The sequence below is a fragment of the Rhinopithecus bieti genome, unplaced genomic scaffold (genome assembly GCF_001698545.2).
Source record: "Rhinopithecus bieti isolate Rb0 unplaced genomic scaffold, ASM169854v2 scaffold_1014, whole genome shotgun sequence".
Lineage (NCBI taxonomy): Eukaryota > Metazoa > Chordata > Mammalia > Primates > Cercopithecidae > Rhinopithecus > Rhinopithecus bieti.
In genome coordinates, this window is record NW_016803499.1 from 3952357 (window position 1) to 3973962 (window position 21606).

Genomic DNA, 21606 nt, shown 5'->3' on the forward strand with positions numbered 1-21606 from the left:
TCTCGATCTCTTGACCTCGTGATCCGCCCATCTCAGCCTCCCAAAGTGCTGAGATTACAGGTGTGAGCTGCCGTGTCCGGCCTCTGCTGTACTTAAAAAAATAATAATAATAATAATAATTTTTTTTTTTTTTTGAGATGGAGTTTCGCTCTTGTTGCTCAGGGTGGAGTGCAGTGGAGCAATCTCGGCTCACTGCAACCTCCACCTCCTGGGTTCCAGTGATTCTTTTGCCTCAGCCTCCCGAGTAGTTGGGATTACAGGTGTGGGCCACCACACCCAGGTAATTTTGTATTTTTAGTAGAGATGGGGATTCATCATGTTGGTCAGGCTGGTCTTAAACCCCTGTCCTCAGGTGATCCTCCCACCTCAACCTCCCAAAGTGGTGTGATTATAGGCGTGAGCCCCCACCCCTGGCCTGTATTTTTTAATTTTTAAAAAATTAGTTAATGATTTAACTTAGAGATGGGGTCTTGCTATGTTGCTCAGGCTGCACTCAGCCTCCTGGGCTCAAGCGATCCTCCCTTCTCAGCCTCCTGAGTAGCTGGGTTGCAGGCACATGCCCCCACCTCTGCTTACCACTCTTTATGTTTCTGTTATTACACATACATAGCACCTTTAAATATTGTCTGTATTATTCAGTGGCCCTACAGTGGACCCGAAAGATTTTTGTGTTTTTTTAATCAAACGCTAAAAGTCTTTCTTAAGGACTGCTAAGACCCTTGCGTGTTCACTGATTTCATTGCTCCCTTTAAAGCAGTCCTTTTTTTTGTTTGTTTTTAGATTACTCCAAAGGTTTCGGTGGCAAATACGGCATCGACAAGGACAAAGTGGACAAGAGCGCCGTTGGCTTTGAGTATCAAGGCAAAACGGAGAAGCATGAGTCCCAGAAAGGTGTCTTCCGTTTATCTTACCCTCCAGCCAGCAGCTAGTAATGTGGCAGGTGGTGGCCACTCCGGAAAAGGAAAGACAAAGCATTATTGACAGCCCTTAATGTAGATGTCTCGTTTTCATTAAATAACCAACTTGAAAACGGCACATCTAGAAACACGCTGCTAAATAAGAACTCGGAGCTTGCATGTTTTGGCGCTCCAGCCCCAACGGCATTGCTTATCGTGGCGGCCGCGCCCCGCACGTCCGTGTTGCCCGTGTGCGCCTGTGCTGCCTCGTGGTGCCGGTGGAAGCCGCATACCTGGGAGCTTTCGTGGGGTCCTGTCTGGCTTCATCACAATGCTGAGGTCATAGACGAGGTTATTTCCTGCCACTCTCCAAGGAGGGCCTCTTCGAGGGTATTATCTAAAGTATTACCAAAGATCCAGCAGGGAAGGGTAGATTGAGTGAATCGAATGTGTTTAACTGTATTGAAAACATACTTTCTACCTGTGACCCGCACTACCTGCTAATAATGGGTTCTGGCCTTTCATTGTGCATGTAGACTATGTGAAGGGGTTTGGAGGAAAATTTGGTGTGCAGACAGACAGACAAGACAAATGTGCCCTTGGCTGGGATCACCAGGAGAAATTGCAGCTGCATGAATCCCAAAAAGGTACATTCCTTCTGCCTGTCTGCGAGATGGTTTTGGAAGTTTGTCTTTGTTCTTGTGGGTCAGTCGGTGTGTGTTATGTCTGCGTGGGCCTGCTGCACGTTGTTTTGTCTTCACTGTTTGAAGTTGTCCTGTGCACCCCCCACAGTCTCCCAGTTCCAGAAACCCTCCAGCTAGTGTAGTCATGACCCCTCCCTGCTGACACAGGGGTGATGCCCCAGAGAGCTGGGTTTACCTGGGAGTGGGGGTGCACTGGCCATGCCTGCAGCAGGGGGCTGGGTTTACCCAGGAGTGGGGACATGGGCCAGACCTGCAGCAGGGGCTGGGTTTACCCAGGAGTGGGGACATGGGCCAGACCTGCAGCAGGGGCTGGGTTTACCTGGGAGTGGGGACATGGGCAGATCTGCAGCAGGGGGCTGGGTTTACCCGGGAATGGGGACATGGGCAGACCTGCAGCAGGGGGCTGGGTTTACCTGGGAGTGGGGACATGGGCCAGACCTGCAGCAGGGGGCTGGGTTTACCCAGGAGTGGGGACATGGGCCAGACCTGCAGCAGGGGCTGGGTTTACCTGGGAGTGGGGACATGGGCAGATCTGCAGCAGGGGCTGGGTTTACCCGGGAATGGGGACATGGGCAGACCTGCAGCAGGGGCTGGGTTTACCTGGGAGTGGGGACATGGGCCAGACCTGCAGCAGGGGCTGGGTTTACCCAGGAGTGGGGACATGGGCCAGACCTGCAGCAGGGGCTGGGTTTACCTGGGAGTGGGGACATGGGCAGACCTGCAGCAGGGGCTGGGTTTACCCAGGAGTGGGGACATGGGCCAGACCTGCAGCAGGGGGCTGGGTTTACCCAGGAGTGGGGACATGGCCAGACCTGCAGCAGGGGGCTGGGTTTACCCAGGAGTGGGGACATGGCCAGACCTGCAGCACTCCTGGGATGCCGCTTGTTTTCTGCCTTCAGGAGGTGCAGGAGCAGCAGTGCTCCTCGTCCAGGCTTCTTGTCTATAAAGTGGGCCACGGTGTTTGGCAGGAGATACTTACTTTTGAACAGAAAGTGTTTTCTTGTCCGAACGGGTCCCCTTTCCCTGGGGAAAGGAGCCTAAGGGGCTGAAACGCTTTGAGTGTGACCGAGCCCTGAGATAAGCAGGAGCGGGGCTGATGGGGCTGCGCCCTCCGCATCTGCAGGGTCTCTCCTCCCGTGTACACAGATAACGCGCACTCGTCTGCAATGTGGGTAGGACCCTAGGAATGAACTGCACAGCCTGGAGTGCCTTTACTGAATTATTTGAAGTACAGTTCTTAGCCTGTTTCCACATCTTGGCCGAGTGTTCAGATTTTAAGTTCATTCTTGAACGTTGACCTTTGGAGCCACCTTCTGGCGCTGAGCCTGGGAGTAGGATCTCAAAGGCCGTAAGCTCAGGAGAGCCCTTGCTTTCTGGAAACTGTGTTTGATTTTTGCGCATGCTCATGCAATTCTAACCCAGCTGTGTTTCCTCTCTCGGTTGTTTTCCCCACCGTGGCTTGTGGATTTTCAGATTATAAGACTGGTTTCGGAGGCAAATTCGGTATTCAGTCGGAGAGGCAGGACTCCGCTGCTGTGGGGTTTGATTACAAGGAGAAGTTGGCCAAGCACGAGTCCCAGCAAGGCACAGTTGCCACCAGCCTCTTACCCCCACCCTCCCCCTCCCATGCAGCCACTTCTAGCACAGACTTCAGGGCTCACCGTCCGCGCCTGCAGCACAGTCCTCCTGTGTCACCAATTGTCAGCTGTCAGACTGTTGGGCACTTGAAACCCATTTCTATTAGAGCGACACTGGTTTTGAGTGGTTCCCTTCTCTTCCCCGCTTCACTTTCTTCCCTGTGAACCTGTGATCTGCGTATGGCAGGATGTACCAGTTAGTATGTGGGTGCAATCTTTATAACCCTGTGACCCATCCAGTCTCTGGACCGGGGCATCTCCGGTCTCCAGCAGCATTCTGCCCGAGGCTGTTCTGCTGTTAATGGTGACCGCTGTGAGCCATTGAGTCAGGCCTTCCAGATGAGGAGAGAGGTGTTTGGTTCAACCAAACCGCTGGCCGATTGACCAGGGGCTTCGTAGCAGCAAGGGCCAGGAGACAGGCGTGTTCTGTGTGGTTTCTGTGTTTCATTTGTGGTGGTGTTTTTGGCCGGGGTTGGGAGGTTTTTTGTTTGTTTCCTTTGATGACACCGTATGTGTGTAACATCTCCACACAGAGCCACACAGTATGTGCGCAGAGCCAGCTCTGCATCCTTCCTTAGAGCAGTTATGTTACCTTCAAAATTTGGACTTGGTTATTAGAACCTGAACACATAATTGGAAAAATAGTAATTCCCTAACCTTGCAGGGCAGACTCTAGACTTTCCACCTGCAGCGTTAGAAACACAGCAGTGTTCAGCTGTGGGCAGGTAGACACACCTGGGGTGGTCCCGCAGACTGCATGGAGATGGCAGTGGCTCTCCGAAGCATCACTCCTGCATGACACTGTGACTTTCATGTGGATCTGTGTTGCTGCAGCAGAAGGATTTGGCTGGTAGAATTTCCACATGGGTTTTTTTTTTCTCTTAAAAAGCAAGAGAACAAACTGCGATTGAGCCTCTTTTTAGCGCTCAGTAGAGCAGGCGCACAGGAAGCAGCTGAGAATAAGCCCGTGCTGGTGCGGAAGACTGTGCTATTGAAGTGGCGCGTTGCAAAGGCCTGTCCGTGCCCTCTCCTCGCTTAGCTCCTGCCTGCCGCCTGCCGCCCCTCCTGCCCCTCAGGGAATGCTGAAGCCCGCCCCTGGCCTGTGCCCTGCTTCTCACTGCCTGGGTCTCACGACCATTGGTGGAAGCAAAACTTGCCTTGCAAGTGAAGCCTCGCTTGGCCATTCTCGTTTCTTCCCGCTGTGGTGCACCTTCTTGGGCTGTTTCTGGATCTGTCTGCATGCACCCACGGCCACCCCCACGCTCGCCTCCACCGCAGAGTAAGTGTTGTGTTTTGCCACATTTCAGACTACTCCAAAGGATTCGGCGGGAAGTATGGGGTGCAAAAGGATCGGATGGATAAGGTAAATATTCCAGACCTGGAGCTTAGTGTCGTCTGCCTGCAGGGACTCTTGGTGGGTGTGGCTCACGGTGCTGGTGGCATCTACGCGCTGGGGTGGGGCACAGGTGGTTTCCATCATGGTGGACATGATGTGTCCTGTGCTTCTCATGGCCGTGCTGTGGATAGGCGCTGGCACTGGCCCCCCCCCAGTTGGGGGCCCCAGGCCAGGCAGGTTCAGCACCTGGCTGCGGCACAGCAGTGGACGGCTGGGCTGCCACAGGAACCCAGACGTTTTAACATGAGAGGTGAGAGCCTCGAGGGCTTATGTCCATTTGAACTTAAATTCTTAACAGTAAATGAGATTGGAACCTAGTGTTAGACCGCGTGTGGGGCTACCCCGCTGGTAGCCGGCACTGCCTGTGCCATGATGAGCCATGTCTCCCTCACAGAGACGCAGGCTCCACACTGCCTGCTCCTGTGCATGGCCTGTGGTCAGGGATGGCAGGGTCAGTCCTTGCGTCACAGCTGACCACACACAGCACCATCCAGGGGCTCCTAATGTGGGCTCTGGGGGCGTGGGCGGGCAGAGCAGGTATTCGGCTGGGCTCGCCAGGGAGCGGTAGCGTGGGCTCATTTCTGAGGGCAAGCAGGAATTCAGGAGAGAAGGCTCAGGAGACCATGGGGGGGCGAGGTGTGGGCCTCGGTGGGACAGGAGTCACAGCAGGTTCTCAAGGAGCCTAACTGCAGAGGGAGGGTGGGGAGCGGGGACAGAGCCGGCCCTGGAGAGCCCCACACATCACAGAGCGTTCTGCACGTCGTTAGGTGACATGCATGGCCCCAGAAAGGTTAGCAGGTAAGGGGCACTGGGGGGGTCTGCTTTGAGAATCTGTCAGCTTCAGCGTGGAGTCTGGGTTGTGGGGAATGGCCTGCAGGGGAGTGTGGTCCTGAGGAGAACTGGAGGGGCTCAGGTGGTAGAGAAGCAGGGCATGGTGTTTGGCGCCAAGGGACGCAGGGGAGGGAGCAGTCGAGTGGATGTGGGGTGGACGTGGGGCCGACTGTGAGCCGAAGAACTGGGAGTAGCGGATGTGGGTGTCAGTGAGAGAGAGCTGGGGAAGGGCTGGGGCCAGGCCCGGGTGGCGTGCAGAGTGGGGAGGGGAGTAGGCACGCGCTCAGAGGACACTGGGCAGGGGGAACCAGCGAGGTAGCAGGGGCCTTGCGAGGCACTGGGGTGGATGGAGGGAAGGAGCTCCCCTCTGGGTGAGTCAGAGGTTGTGGCTTTGAGGCCGGACCCTGAGGGACTGCTGTGCTGTGGGTGTCTGTGGTCAGCATTGCTGGTGTTGGCAGTGACCGCTGAGCTTGTGAGCACGTGGGGAGGCAGTGTAGGGTGCGGCCTTTGGTGTCACTGTCTTTCATCCAGGAGGGGGTGGAGCTTCTCTCTCTTGGTTTGCTGTGTGATGAAGTCCAAGGCTTAGAGAGGGTGATGTAACTGCCTGGGTCCCCGTACGTTGTGGGGAAGGGGCTACAACCCAGGCTGGGAGGTGAGGTCATCCCCTGAGGGCGAGGTGATGTCTGCAGAGGGCCCAGTGGGTGTCAGGACCCAGTAAGGCTGATGGCCTTGCCTTTGAACAGGTGCAAGTGGCTCAAGGGACATGGAGTAGACGCTGGAGCTGACTGACAGGAGGAGGGAGCAGGGTGCGAGGAAGGACAGGCAGGCCAGGAAGGGGGCAAGCAGGAGGTGCTGGGCAGAAAGGGGCCATGGTGTGGGGGCTCTGGTGGCTTCTGAGCCTCAGGTGTTCTCATCAGAGGTAGTGAAACCCACAGTGAGACTGGGGACGGCCGCTGGTCTCCACGAGCCCTGCCAGTCTCCACCTGAGTCCTCTGTGAGAGTCATTGCTGCCACTTGGTCAGGCCGGAGTTGAGTCCCCCGCAATGCAGAAAGGTGTGACTGCACCACTGCGTGGTGTGGTGTGGAGGACGGGCCACCGGAGGCTTGCATGTGTCCCCAGCGTCTACTGCTTCCTGTAAATGCTCACACCTCTGGGTGGTGAGGGAGGGTAGGGAAGGCGTGAGGCTGATCCCAGAATTGGTGTATGATAGAGCAGATGGAGATACATGTATTTCTTATGCTCATGCTGACTCACGATTGCCTGCAAATGTGGTGGGTAATCGTTATGCCTCAGTTAGTTTGCAAAACTGAGAGGCCATGAAGAGTGCTCTGGGCTGTCTGGCTGGGCGTTTGGGAAGATCTGAGGAAAGCATTTGCATCTGGTAGGAGCTGCCACAGGGCATGGAGAAAAGAGAAAAGTGCTTTTCTGACGCCCACTTCCTCTCTCCACAGAACGCGTCAACCTTTGAGGATGTCACCCAGGTGTCCTCTGCCTACCAGAAGACAGTACCTGTTGAAGCCGGTGAGTCCTGGCTGATACCGGGAGCATCGTGTGGTTTCCCAGGAAAACACTGAGGGGAAGGACAGTTGTGAAACACAGCCAGGAGCAGACGCACCACTAGTTGAAAGCATGGTTGTTGCTGCGTGTTTTTGGGAAAGAAAATGATCCTTTTGATGAAGATCCCGTTTCTCCTGCAGAGGTTTAGAATCACCTTTCAAACGCAGCATGGTGCCGTTGTTTCGGTGGGGCCCGTTTCGAGGGCCTCTTCCCAAAGCAAAGGGGTTAAGTGCACGTTCACGAGGGTCCCTCCACACTGCCAGTGACCAGTTTCTGGGAGCAGCTGGGGCCTGCCCGGCTCCCTGAGCCACTCGGTCTCAGCTGTGGCAGGAGGAAGACATCATGACGTCTGTGTGCAGGCGACGGCAGACGTTCTCTCTGCTGCTTGTTCTTGGGCCCTTGACCAGGGAGCTCGAAACCTGTCCTTTTCTGTGCTGGACACACGATTGAGTCAGAGGTGGGCCATGCCCCGGAGAGTCAGGTATTTGGGGAAAATATCGGACATGAAAGCAAGTGCTAAATTTAACACAGGATGCGGAGAGCTACCACTGACTTACTAGGGGAGCCGTGGATCCACAGTTCTCAAAGTCGGAGGGCCCAGGACGCTTTGACACTGTGAACACTAGTGAGAACCCCCCACGACGTTGATGTATTTGATGACACTGACTATATTAGAAATTAGAGGAATGTGGCCCGGCGTGGTGGCTCACGCCTGTAATCCCAGCACTTTGGGAGGCTGAGGCCGGTGGGTTACGAGGTCAGGAGATCGAGACCATCCTGGCTAACACGGTGAAACCCCGTCTCTACTAAAAATACAAAAAAAAAAAAAATTAGCCAGGCATGGTGGCGGGCGCCTGTAGTCCCAGCTACTCAGGAGTCTGAGTTAGGAGAATGGCCTGAACCCGGGAGGTGGAGCTTGCACTGAGCTGAGATTGCACCACTGCACTCCAGCCTGGACGACAGAGCGAGACTCTATCTCAAAAAAAAAAAAAAAAAAAAAAAAAAATTAGAGGAATGTTTTTTTATTTATTTATTTATTTATTTTGAGACCGGGTCTTGCTGTGTCATCCAGGCAGGACTGCAGCCTCAGTCTCCTGGGCTCAAGCAGTCCTCTTGCCTCAGCCTCTGAGAAGCTGGAACTATAAGTGCATGCCACCATGCCCAGTTAAGTTTTTTTTTTTTTTTTTTGAGACGGAGTCTGGCTCTGTCGTTCAGGCTGGAGTGCAGTGGCCGGATCTCAGCTCACTGCAAGCTCCGCCTCCCGGGTTCACGCCATTCTCCTGCCTCAGCCTCCCGAGTAGCTGGGACTACAGGCGCCTGCCACCATGCCCGGCTAATATTTTGTATTTTTAGTAGAGATGGGGTTTCACCGTGTTGGCCAGGATGGTCTCAATCTCCTGACCTCGTGATCCGCCCGTCTCGGCCTCCCAAAGTGCTGGGATTACAGGCGTGAGCCACCGCGCCTGGCCCTAAGTTTTTTTATTTTTAGTAGACATGAGGTCTCACTGTGTTGCCCAGGTTGGTCTTGAATTCCTGAGCTCAAGTTATCCACCTGCCTCAGCCTCTCAGAGTGCTGGGATTACAGGCATGAGCCACCACAGCCATTGGAAAGTTATAAATTGATTCACTTAAAAAGAATAAAACTAGGTTGGATACAGTGGCTCACACCTGTAGACCCAGCGGTCTGGGAGGCTGAGGCGGGTGGATCACCTGAGGTCAGGAGTTTGAGACCAGCCTGGCCAACATGGTGAAACTCTGTCTCTACTAAAGATACAAAAAGTAGCTGGGCGTGGTGCCCCACACCTGTAATCCCAACTACTCAGGAGATGGAGGCAGGAGAATTGCTTGAATCTGGAGGCGGAGGTTGCAGTGAACCTTCATTGCGCCACTGCCCTCCAGCCTGGGCGACAAGAGCTAAACTCCATCTCAAAAAATAAAAACTATAACTGGCCATGCACGGAGTGGCATTGTTTTTTTTTTTGTAAATCTCTTTAATAGAAGACGGCTGCATTCTCACACATATCTGCCTCTGCAGTCTGTCGATGTTACGTTGTTTCGGAAGAACATGTGGAATCACCTAGGTGGCGGTTGGGAAAGGGAGGAGTGTTTGTAACGTTGAGGGCAGTGTGGGTGTCCTTCTACGATGCCATGCAAGCGTGCCAGGTGGTGGTGGTCCTGCAGGCCGGCTCCTCTGGCCCTGAGTGGCTCGCTCCCCAGTATGCTTGGGTGGCACCGTGTGTTGGTTATTTGGAAAATGCTGGACCTCTGAGTTATGCCCGTCTTCCAGTTGCGGGCACTTCTCATTATACAGGACCAAAAAAATCACATTTGCTGTCATCGTCAATGTCATCTGCAGAGGCTAAGTGGAAATTGTCATGTTCATGTAGCAGCCTCACATTTTTCAGAATTCTTTTACTTGAAAGCTGGAATTTTCCTGTTGGCGACAAATACTACAGTAATTTTTCTTGACACAATAGGCTTAGTTCATTCACTTGGGAGAAAACTGCTGCCAGATACCCAGCTTTGCATAACCATAGTTTGTCTGTCAGTTGTTATTTCAGGGAAGAACACTGTTCCATGAAAAAACAATCAACTTGCAGCTCTCATGGTTCCATTCGTGTTCCTCGAGACAGAGAGCCACCGCCACAGTGCCGGACACAGCAGGGAAGGCTCATGTGTCTTCCCACTTTTTTGAGACAGAATCTCGCTCTGTTGCGAGGCTGGAGTGCAGTGGCGCCATCTCGGCTCACTGCAACCCCTGCCCCTGGGTTCAAGCAGTTCTCCTGCCTCAGCCTCCGAGTAGCTGGGATTACAGGCGCCCACCACCACGCCCAGCTAATTTTTGTATTTTTAGTAGAGACAGGGTTTCACCATGTTGACCAGGATGGTCTCAATCCCTTGACCTTGTGATCCACCCGCCTCGGCCTCCCAAAGTGCTGGGATTACAGGCGTGAGCCACTGCGCCCGGCCATGTTCCCCACTTTTGACTTAAATTTTTATCATTTTTTCTTAATAGACATGGGGTCTCACTATGTTTCTCAGGCTGGTCTCAAACTCCTGATCTCAGACAGTCCTCCCATTTCAACCTCCCAAAGTGCTGGGAATTACGGGCATGAGCCACTGCCCTCTTTTCCGTTTTTGTCACACAGAATATAAAAAAATGTATACTCACCGGTTAAGATTCACTATACTCAGTATATGTCGATTACAGCATACATCAGTACCTTAACTGCTTTATCAAGGACAGATGTCTTTTAGAGAAATTGGCTGTTTTTATTTAAAATTGTGAATGTGGTGGTGAAGATTCTGTCTTGTTTAAACATCTTCCTGATGCCAAGCTTAGGGGGATCGCCAGTCCCACCAGGTGTGCAGTGCCCTGCGGCAGACGCCCGGTGCTGGCTCCGGACCAGTGGGCTGAGCTGGCAGCTGCAAGAACCTTTCCCTCCTCAGGGGTTAGGGGGATGACCAGTTCCTGGGGCGGTCACCCTGTGTGGGGCTGTTGTCCAGGAGCAGTGTTTTTGCTGTGCTCAAGCCACACGTCCTCCCTCCTTTCTCTATAGTGACCAGCAAAACAAGTAACATCAGAGCTAACTTTGAAAACCTCGCTAAGGAGAAGGAGCAGGAGGACAGGCGGAAGGCGGAGGCAGAGAGAGCCCAGCGGATGGCTAAGGAGCGGCAGGAGCAGGAAGAGGCCAGGAGGAAGCTGGAGGTGAGCGGCAAGGAGTGGGCTGCAGCGCGCTCTCCCTCTCGGACCTGTGCGAGGGGATTGGGAGCTCTGGGGCCTGGGCGGGGCTTATTCTTTCCTGGCCAGGTTTTCCTTGGAAGGCATGTTTAACTCTCCTTTAAGGCTGTCCTTTAAGGCACTTGTCACTTGAAGCCACACATAGGCTGAGTCTCTGGCCACAATGCTCCAGGCAGCTGGCTAGCGCCATCCTGGTCTTGCCGGTCTAGCCCCGGGACCCAGCAACCTGCCCTGCCCTCTGTTCCTGAGCTGATAGCAGAGTCCTGTCTGCTTCCTCCTCCACGGAGCTCTTGTCCAAATGTCAGCTTGAGTCTCGTCTCTCCCCTCCCCCTCTGGAAGCCCCTCCTTTTCCAGGTGACAGTTTGGGGTTTGGAGGGGCCTCTGTGCCGAGGCGGCCTGCTCTTGGGGCCTACTTCTACTTGGCCAGCCCAGCCCCGCTCACCCAAGCCCCTGGGCTGTGGAGAAGCGCTCCCAGAGAAAGATGCCTGAAGCGCACCCTTGGCAGGGGCAGAGCACGAGCCTGCATCTGGGTGCTTTGGGTCTGGCCTGGGTGGCTTCCCACTGACAAGGAATTTCCTTGTGCTCAGCGGGATTTGGGGAGCTGTGAATAGACCCTGGGGCCTACGAATGTGTGTGTGTGAAGTTACCAGGTGTGGCTCTCAGCTGGGGCGTCTGCAGTGTGGGGCAGGCCCAGCCTGTCTGGAAGCCTGGGCTTCTCCTGCCCACCCCAGGCCCTGCCCCTGCAGGGCCACACGGGACATGGTACTTCGAGTGCTTAATCTGTGGGTGGCACCAGGTGACGTGGGAATTTATAACTGTCCTGTTGGGGTCAGGCAAGACCATAGATGCCAGGAACCGTGCTAGGGTCTCAAGACCGGGGTGGTTTTCTCTTCAACAAGACAAGACAGCACTGCCATTGTTCTTAACAGAGCGAGGCAGCCTGCAGGGGGAGAGGAGGGAGGGTTTGGAGCGGACGCCTGGGTGTTCCTAACAGAGCAAGGCAGCCTGCAGAGGGAGAGGAGGGAGGGGGTTTGGAGTGGACCCCTGGGGTTCAGATCCTGCCTGGGTGGCTCCCTGGCCCGTGTGCCTGTGCCTGCACACCTCACCCTCAGACTCAGCGTCTGGCACTGGAGCCCACGGGCTGTCAGTGAGTTTCCAGTTGCTGCTGTAGTCACCACCACACACAGCACACAGCTAGTATCTTACAGCCCTGGAGGTCAGAAGTCCTCAAAGATGTCAGCAGAGCTGTGTTCCTCCTGGTGGCCCTGCGGCCCCGTCTTCCCATCTCCAGCCTCTGCTTTTGTTGTCACCGCCCCTCCTCTGTCCCTCACACTCCTGCCTCCCTTCTCTCAGGACCTCGTGATTACACTGGGTCCACCCAGACAGTCCAGAGTTCCCATCACAGAACCCTTAGTTTCATCACACCACAGTCCCTCCGCATGGGGTCTGGGGACTGCGATGTCAGCAGCTTTTGAGGGGCCATTATCCTACCCTAGTTCATCCTTTGGCCCCTAAAGCTTCATGTCTGTCTCATGCGCAAACACACTCAGCCCATATGAAGGCCCCCAAAGTCTCAACCCATTGCAGCATCAACTCAGACTCCCAAATCTGTGGCTAAACCGTCTAACCGTGAGCTGTGGCCCAGTCCTGGCACTATCGCGTCACTGGCTGTGTGATCTCGGCCTCAGACCTCACCTGCCCCTCGGATCCTGCCTGGGCGCTGGTGGGATCCGAGGCTTTTGGGGCTCCAGCTCACCTGCCCCTCGGATCCTGCCCGGGTGCTGGTGGGATCCGAGGCTTAGTGCTCCAGCTCACCTGCCCCTCGGATCCTGCCCGGGTGCTGGTGGGATCCGAGGCTTAGTGCTCCAGCTCAACCTTGGTGTGGGTGTTTTCCGCTCCTTCCCCCAGAGCGTGCCTAGAGCTTGGGCGCAATCTTCTGAAACACAGCAGGCGTGACAGTGCAGAGTGTCATGGCAGCATTCTGATTGCTGTTTGTTTTCAATCACAGGAGCAAGCCAGAGCCAAAACGCAAACACCCCCTGCGTCGCCTGCACCTCAGCCAACCGAGGAGAGGCTGCCCTCGAGCCCGGTCTATGAGGTTGGTGTCTTTGGTGTTTGAATGAGTGTGACTTCCTGCCAGAGCCCAGGTCCTCTGTGGAGCCCTTGCAGGCAGGCAGCGTGGTGTGGGTGCAGAGGGCGTCGCTGCGTTCCACACCCGGAGAGTGGTGGGCCGGGAGCGCCCTGGGGGTGGGTGACATGCCTCGGTGCTGTCGGGGGACAGCTGTGCAGGCCCACGTGCCATCCTCTCACCCCTCTACAGCCTGTTGTAGTCTGGCCACTTTCACTGCAGTCCCTGCTGGGGTCACCTGCTGTCAGATAATCAGATGTGGGGGTCTTCACCCCACTTGCTCTGTGCTGTGCGGGACGCCGCCACACTCCCCTCTGGCAACGCCGCCCTCCCTCATCACTGAGCCCCCACCTCCTGCGCGATCTGCCTTCTCTGCCTGCCCCGTTCGGCTCTCCAGCGTTGCAGCCCGTCATGAGTGTGCTGCAGACATGCTGTCCAGCCCCTCCCTGTGCTGCTGACCCCCTCTCGTGGGTCCCCCAGTGTTCCATCCCCATCCCAGAGTTACCGAGCCATCTGCTGACGGCCCGCCCATCCCTGACTTTGTGTCTCCTGCTCCCTGCCAGCATCTCTGCACTAACCACACCCTCCGCCTGTAACCACCTCTCCTGGCCCCAGCCCTGCCCCTTCTCCATCCCACGGCCATCATTCTGGTCTATGCATTCATCTCTCCTCGCCCAGGAGCCAGTCAGTGAGTTACGGGGGGCACATTCCAGACCACGGTAGTTCAGGAGCCCAGAGCGCCCTGGAGACAGGCAGGGTCTGGGGCCTGGGCCTCACTGGCCATGGCCTTGTCACCACCCGACTGTCCCTCCTTGGCTATGCTGTTGCCTATTGCCTTTACCCTGCCAGGCCCTGGGGAGATGTGGTAAGTGAGGCCTTGCAGCTCCTCAGGAACTGGCCTCCCCCTCTCGTCCCTCCCCTTGGCAGTCAGTGCTGTCTGCCACAAGGAAGCTCCGACCCTGCCCCTCCTGTGCAGTTCAGCCCTTGCGTGGTTCCTGGTGCCTGCGCTGAGGGTGGAGTCGCTCTCCCTGCCCGGTTACTCTCCCTGGTGAGCAGCTCTCCACCACCAGTTCTTCCCAGATCTCCTGGGTGTGCGTTTCTGAGCTGTTGGCATTGCTTTCTCTCACTCACTGCCGGTGACATCAGGTGGACCCTGCTCAGAAACATTGATTAATGCCACCGTCGGTGATAAGCAGTTCGGGATTTTCGTTAGGGCTCCGAAGCTGCGGTGGTTATAAATAAAGAGGTGTTCCACTGGCACCTTTGTAGTTGAATGTGATTCTTTGGCGATGCCCTTACTGCACCCTGCAGAGAGGATTTGTTAGGGCAGAGCCCTGTCTGCAGGCTCGGCTGCTCTGGAGCCATGTGGTGAAGCTGCTGCCAGGCAGGGTCAGGTTGAGCAGCACAGGCAGGGGCGTGGCTCCTAACCTGCCGTGTGGGCGTGGCTCCTGCAGGACTGGAGTGTTCTGGGGGTGAGGACCCAGTCATCGGTAGGGAAATGGCACGTGGGCCTCCCCGCACTCACCACCATGGTGAACATGCCAGCAGGCCTGGCCTTCCTATGCCACATCTGTTTTCTCAGTCCTGGCTGGGACTGAGAATTCGGTGGCCTGTGGGTTTCTGCTGGCTGTGGCAGTGCAGCTGCTGCTCTCTAGAAGCCAACATGGGCCCCGTGCCATGTGCGTGTGACCCTTCCCCAGGACGCGGCTTCCTTCAAGGCAGAGCTGAGCTACAGAGGCCCTGTGAGTGAGACGGAGCCGGAGCCTGTGTACAGCGTGGAGGCCGCTGACTATCGAGAGGCTGGCAGCCAGCAGGGCCTGGCCTACGCCACAGAGGCTGTCTACGAAAGCGCAGAGGCCCCAGGCCACTATCCCACAGGTACTGGGGCCCCACGCTGCAGCGCCCTTCCCAGGGCGGGGAGCTCCCAAGACATCCTGCTCGACCTGTGGCGTCCTTGCGAGGAGCGTGGGTGGGTTTCCCGCTGACCCGCCTTCACCTCCTTGCAGGGTCTTTCTGTCCCTTGAGGGAAGTGCTCTAGACACGTTTGGGGCAGCAGCTCCTGTGCTGCATCCCGGGAAGATCCCCGTCGTGCTGGGGACGGGTGGGCAGGGGCAGAGGAAGGGAGGGCTTCAGCTGCCGTCCTGTGTCCTTGGGACAGTCTTAGGAAGTGTCGTCTAAAACTTAAGAAGGCGGGGGACTGTGTGGGACTTTGTGTTGCTCAGCTCTGTCCTGGCTTTCTTTTAGAGGACAGCACCTACGACGAGTACGAGAACGACCTGGGGATCACAGCCGTCGCCCTGTACGACTACCAGGCTGGTGAGCGGCCCGCGAAAGTGTTCAGAGGGGAGACCCGGGCAGCTGCGCCCGCCTGTGCTTGTTTCCTGAGAATTGACTTCTCCAGCGTTGTTAGTTTTAGAAATAATTTATGTTGAGATAATTTCAGAGTTATGGAAAAGTTGCAGGTATAGTGCCAAGAACTCCCATGTTCCCTACCCAGATTCCATCTCTGCACACACACGCACCCAGCCCCTGTTATCTTTAGTATTCTCTGAACCCTTGGAGAGCTGCAAGGGTGCTGCCAGCCCCAAAGACTCCAGCGTGTTTCCCAAGGTCAAAGATGCTGTCCCACAGGGATGCCCCACCCTCCAGGTGAGGGTGCCACACAGATGCTCCATTCCTGCCTGTCCTGCCCTGGCCGCCAGCTGCCATGTGGCTTGCATGTCCCCCTGAGTTCCCTTTGCAGCCTTGGCAGTTTAAGAGCAGCCTCAGCTCCTGGGCTGGCCTCAGCCGCCTGCCCTGTGTTCCCTCAAGGCCAGGCTGAGCCGTGCTCTGGTGGCGGTGAGGTCGTGGAGACCACGCGGTGGGGCTCCCTGCTGGGCCGCATGGCGTCCACCTGTCCCTCTGTCTCAGCCACCATCTGGTCCACAAAGTCACTGCCACCCCTCTGCAGTTGACAAGCATCTTAGAGGTGGCGTGGGATTCCTTTCAGAACCCCCGGCCGCTGCCTCCGAGTGCTTCCCATTTGCAATTTTCTGTCAGTGCAGAAGTTAGCATTTCTACCATAAGTGAGCGCTGGGTGTCCCTGTTCAGTCCCTTTTGCACACGTGCATTTGCATGCACGCGTGTGGGTATGTCTGTGGCATCTCGGCACCTGTGTGTGGATTCTCATCACGGGGACTTTTGCCCTCCAGGCCCATTTAAGCCGTTACCTCAGGCTTCTCTCCAGGTGTCCCCCAGCCGTCCCTCTACTGTGGCCTCCACACCCCCAGGACCTTGGGCAGCCCATCTCCCCACCCCCTCCACAGACATGTCTGCCAGGGAGAGAGGGGAAGGGAGGGTGGGCGGGGCTGGAGTTACGTGGCGGAAACCTGCTCCTGAGGAAGGGGTCCGGGCAGGGTTGTGTTTTGTGTGAGGGGCTCTGGGCATCTTTGTAGTCACTCGGCTCGTGTTCACAAATCCTGGCCTCAGGGGCATGAGAGAGGCAGCAGGAGCCTCCGCAGTGCATCTCTGCAGGGGACGTCTCCTCTGAGCAGGCTGCCTGGGAGTTTGCTCTGGGTTGCACTGTTCTTTTCTAGCAGACCAGCAGACGCTTGCACTCAGCACCTTTCTCTGTGTTCTCTTCCCCAGCGGGTGATGATGAGATCTCATTTGACCCCGATGACATCATCACCAACATCGAAATGATTGACGATGGCTGGTGGCGTGGGGTGTGCAAGGGCCGGTACGGGCTCTTCCCAGCCAACTACGTGGACCTGCGGCAGTAGGGCCTCCAGCCCCCAGCCCCCGGAGCTGTGCCCCGGATCCTCACACTACAGATCAGGCCTTCTTTGGTTCTTGGGTTTTGGGTTTTTTTGGTTTTTTGTTTTGTTTTGTTTTGTTTTTTGAAGGTGGGGAGGAGAATATACACATTGCTTTTATATTTAATACTTTTGCTGATGCTTTTGAAAATGTTTATGCCACAGAATTTGCTAATATATTGTAATCACATTCCTTAGGAGGACTTTGGTAATTGGTTTTATGCATTGATGGCTTGATGGGTTTTTTGGTTTTATTTTTTGCCAAATTCACTGTCACACGCAGCAGCTTCAGGGAGCTCGTGTTCTCTTGAGTGCGTGGAAGGACTGTCCCAGGCCCTGTGGCGGGTAGGCAGGAAGGACTCTCCCAGGCCCTGTGGCGGGTAGGCCCGAAGGACTGTCCCAGACGAGGGCTCCCTCTAGAGTCTCAGTGTCTGGGGGGAGAGGGGCGGGCCTGCTGGAGGTTAACATGGAGCTAATTCACCCAGAACACAGGGGCTGCCGCGTCAGATGGGAAATCTGCCTGTGTCATACCGTGACAGCCCGCAGGATCAGGTGACTTCTAGCAGAGACCCTGGATTTTTTCCTGTGCCCACCCCGGCTCGTCCTCATCTTTACTCATCCCTATGCCCAGGTCGCTGGGAGGGCTGCTGGGAGCCTCTTCTGCCCCTGCCGGGCAGCGTCACCAAGTCCTTGAAGTCTTCCCCTGCCCCGCAGGTCTGTGGATTGGGACTCACGATGCAGTTGAGGTCTGCGTTGGGCTTGTCTTTTCACACAGGCTGATGTCTTGACCGTCACCCAAGTGGTCCGTGGGCCACCGGGCAGCCTGGGGCGGTATATGTGCCATGTCACACACAGCACGGCCTCTCAGCCTTGGGAAGGAAGTCAGTGCCTGCTCTGCTGTGAGCCACCAGGAACCCTCCTCCCATCAATGGGGGTGTAGTGTTTTTGCCAAAATATCATATTCAATTACAGTAGTTTGATGAGTTGAAGGCTAGAAGTGTGAAGTGCAGATGAGTGCGTGTTCCTCCCCAAGGCCCCCCACAGCTCCGGGACGCCGCTGTCTTGGCATTTGTGGCCACTCACTTTGTAGGAAACTCACCTCCTTCCTGAGGAGCCGGGAGGCTGGACCAGTCCCGTCGTGCAGTCAGGTGGGCGGGGTGTCGTTCCAGAAGGTCACGTGGACATGTCTCGGGACTTGGGTCCCGGAGCACCCGTGAAGCGCGTGTTTCTGCTTCTGAGGTGCGTTTCTCATCATCCTTGCTTTACCACAATGAGCAGTGAGGTCGGGTTTTATATGCAACTTATTGTATCTGAATTCCTGTAGCACACCTCATAGGTATGATTTTTTTAAATTAAAGAATTCAGAATAAATTTTTTTTGATCCACTTGTGTGATTCGCTTTGGTCTGTGGTCACTCCGTTCTGCAGTGGAAGCTGCGTCGACACTCTCGGCATCCTGCGCCCCAGACCTGGGCTGGCGGAGGCCCTCGTGCCGTCCTGCGCGCCTCGCGTGTTCTGTTCTGGCCTTAGACTGAACCGCACGCTCCCTTTTCAGTGTCCTTCAGAGGTGCTGCTTACGGACTGACGTGTGTTCACTCTCGCAGATCATCCAGATTTTTGCACAGCGATTCCAAGCAAAGTAAAACATTCTGTGCTTAAAAGTCATTTCTGAATTACAGTTCTCAAATCCTGAGGGGGATTTTTCTCCCAGTCTCGTTTTGCTCAGGGGCACCGGAAGTTAAAGGCTAAGGGGCACAGTGGCACTGAGGGAGCAGGTGTGCCCTCAGGAGCCGGGGGTGCTGGGGAGCTGAGTTCCGGCTCACACTTCCTGCTCATCAGGTGCTCCCAGGGAGCTTTCGGCTGCACGACACACCTGCTACCCCTTCCAGCCTGGGTGGTGACGGAGCACTGCCTCCCTTGGACTGTCCTACACCTGCCTCTGACTTAGCAAACAGCGCCTGTGCCAGCTCTGCCCACAGGAGCCAAACGTGAGAGTGCCCTCGCCCTCCTCCCACTACCGGGCTGCCGTGCGTTCTGCATCACAGGGTCAGAGCCCTAATGGCGAGCCCTGTCCCACACAGGGCCTGTCTGCTGGGTGAGATGGCAGCCACCTGCAGGGAGCTGGGTCCTGAAGCAATGAGGCACGGAGGCTTGTGAACCAGGGGAAAGTCCCAGCAGGGGTGGGTAGACGGGGTCAAGGGGCTTGAGGACGGTGCGACGAAGGGAGGGGGCCCTGCTGGCCCACTGTCTGCCCAGTCGCTCTGCCTGTGCCGCCTGCAGATGAGCATGGCAGGGGCTCAACAGGAGTGGGACACATCTTGAGCGGGTCTGTGTTTCTGTTGGTGGCCAAGCGTCGCCTGGCAGCTTGTGCACCTGGAGCCAACCACCCGAATCTTAGCCGCTTGCCTTTTAGGTGTGGTTGGGGTGTTTTGTTTCTGTCTTTTGAGAAAGGGTCTTGCTTTGTTGTCCAGGCTGGAGTGCAGTGGCGCGATCTCCGCTCCTGCAACCTGTGCACCCAGGGCTCAAGCAATCCTCTCACCTCAGCCTCCCAAGTAGCTGGGACTACAGATGTGCACCACCACACCTGGCTACTTTTTGTATTTTTAGTAGGGATGTGGTTTCACCATGTTGCCCAGGCTGGTCTAGAACTTCTGACCTCAAGTGATCCTCCCATCTCGGCCCCCCAAAATGCTGGGATTACAGGCATGAGCCACCGCGCCCGGCCTAGATGCGGTCATTTTAATGTCAGCTCACTGTACCTTCTGTCTCCAAGTTGGATTCACTCCCAGGTCCCCTCTGGCCTGAGGAGCAGCCCAGGCCTGGCTTGCCCAGCAGCAACTTGCTCTCAGCCCGCTGGAGGAGGGAGGGCAGGACGTGGACATGCTTTTCCCTCTTGAGGCCCAGACATGGAAAATGTTTTGTGGCATGTAGGGAGCCGTGGGCACACGGGCACCTCCAAGAACCACCGGAGCCACTGCTGGCCACTCTGGGCGCTCAGACGTGGGCACAGCATGGAGAGTGCTTTGTCCAGGTGAAAATGCTCACTGTGCTCCTGGAAGGTCTGCTGGCGAATGCTTCTTCAACCCAAGACGTTCAGAGAGCGACTGACGTGGTATTAACTGTGCACCTACTGTATGCTGGGCCTTGGAGGGGAAACGGGGAAATGTTGAATAAGAGAGATGGCTCAGCCCTGGGGAAGCTGACCCAAGAAATCAGAGATTCCACCACTGCGTTTATTTTTATTTTTTAAATCAATGTATTCTTTCTGAGATGGAGTCTTGCTCTGTTGCCCAGACTGGAGTGCAATGGCGCAAGTTCCGCTCACTGCAACCTCCACCTCCCAGGTTCAAGCAGTTCTGCCTCAGCCTCCCGAGTAGCTGGGACTACAGGTGTGCACCACCATGCCTGGCTAATTTTTGTATTTTTAGTAGAGACAGTTTCGCCAGGTTGGCCAGGCTGGTCTCAAACTCCTGACCTCAGGTGATCTGCCCGCCTCGGCCTCCCAAAGTGCTGGAATTACAGGCGTGAGCCGTTGCGCCCAGCCCCCGCTGCTATGTTTAATTCTAACTAAGGAGAAGAGGAAGTTCCGAAAGGAGAACAAGGAGATCTGAGAACACAGCTCGGGACTGGCCAGGGGCCTCCTCTCAGAAAGCTCTCCCTGTTGTGTCCCTCCACACCGGGGCCTGCATGGAGTGGGCACGGTTTTTGATACCTGCCTTGCTGACTTTCAGCTCCAATTTCTTCATCTGAAAGTGAGGATAAAAGACCCCTCTTTCTAGTCAGATGCCTGCTAGATTCATTTACCTGCTTGCATTTGAGATGTATTGCCAGGATACACCTCCACGGTCTGATGGAACACACTGAATATATCTTAACAACAAAAGGTAACAATACATTTTAATAATTTTTACTTATTTTGCCTGAAACATTAGGATTCTCTCCTTTTCTTATCTCAGTCCCATGGTTTTTGGTTTTGTTTTGTTTTTTTTTTTTTTTTGAGACATTGTCTGGCTCTGTTGCCCAGGTTGGAGTGCAGTGGTGCAGTGGCACGATCTCAGGTCACTGAAGCCTCCGCCTCCCAAGTTCAAGTGATTCTCCTGCCTCAGCCTCCCGAGTAGCTTGGATTACAGGTGCCCGCCACCACGCCCGGCTAATTTTTGCATTTTTAGTAGAGATGGGGTATCACCATGTTGGCCAGGCTGGTCTTGAACTCCTGACCTCACGTGATCTACCTGCCTCGGCCTTCCGAAGGGCTGGGATTACAGGCGTGAGCCACAGCGCCCGACCCCTCAGTCCTGTGTTTTGAATTCTGTTGTTTCTTTTGTCCCATTTTCCCTCCGGTTATTTCTTCTGACCAGTTTGACCTCCCTTGGGAAGACGCGCTCTGCTTTTGATGATGGTGATTGTGAAAATGCACACAGACGGCAACACAGTCGAAGAGTTCTACGTTGTGTGATAAGGTGTTTTGTTCCTCCTGTCGCCGTTTTAATGGTGCTCCTTCGACTAAAACCGTTTGAGACAACTCCATCGTCATTTGTGAGCTGTCAGACTTCCCACTAACATAGGCCATCTCTCAATATAATGTTTGTCAGTAGTGTCTGTGAATTACACCTCCTGCTATTACATAGAAAGAGCTCCGTCCCAGCCAGGCGCGGTGGCTCAAGCCTGTAATCCCAGCACTTTGGGAGGCCGAGGCGGGCAGATCACGAGGTCAGGAGATCAAGACCATCCTGGCTAACACGGTGAAACCCCGTCTCTACTAAAAAAATACAAAACACTAGCCGGGCGAGGTGGCAGGCACCTGTAGTCCCAGCTACTCAGAGGCTGAGGCGGGAGAATGGCGTGAACCCGGGAGGCGGAACTTGCAGTGAGCCGAGATCGCGCCATTGTACTCCAGCCTGGGCAACAGAGTAAGACT

The 21606-nt window shown here is 55.5% G+C and overlaps 1 protein-coding gene across 4 annotated transcripts in view; it reads left to right on the top strand.

Moving 5' to 3' along the window:
- Window positions 1–18078, top strand: part of CTTN (cortactin) — a 39572-nt gene extending 21494 nt beyond the window's left edge. For 3 of the 4 annotated variants that reach the window (XM_017887148.1, XM_017887156.1, XM_017887173.1), the window contains 10 exons: window positions 781–891; window positions 1433–1543; window positions 3074–3184; window positions 4545–4600; window positions 6917–6986; window positions 10583–10731; window positions 12773–12862; window positions 14593–14770; window positions 15137–15208; window positions 16520–18075. In XM_017887148.1, coding sequence (XP_017742637.1) covers window positions 781–891; window positions 1433–1543; window positions 3074–3184; window positions 4545–4600; window positions 6917–6986; window positions 10583–10731; window positions 12773–12862; window positions 14593–14770; window positions 15137–15208; window positions 16520–16656 — 1085 coding nt within the window. In that variant the 3' untranslated portion in view covers window positions 16657–18075. Of the gene's footprint in view, window positions 1–780; window positions 892–1432; window positions 1544–3073; window positions 3185–4544; window positions 4601–6916; window positions 6987–10582; window positions 10732–12772; window positions 12863–14592; window positions 14771–15136; window positions 15209–16519 lie in introns of all 4 variants that reach the window. The other variant, XM_017887165.1, reaches the window with a different exon arrangement.
- Window positions 18079–21606: the final 3528 nt, after the last annotated feature.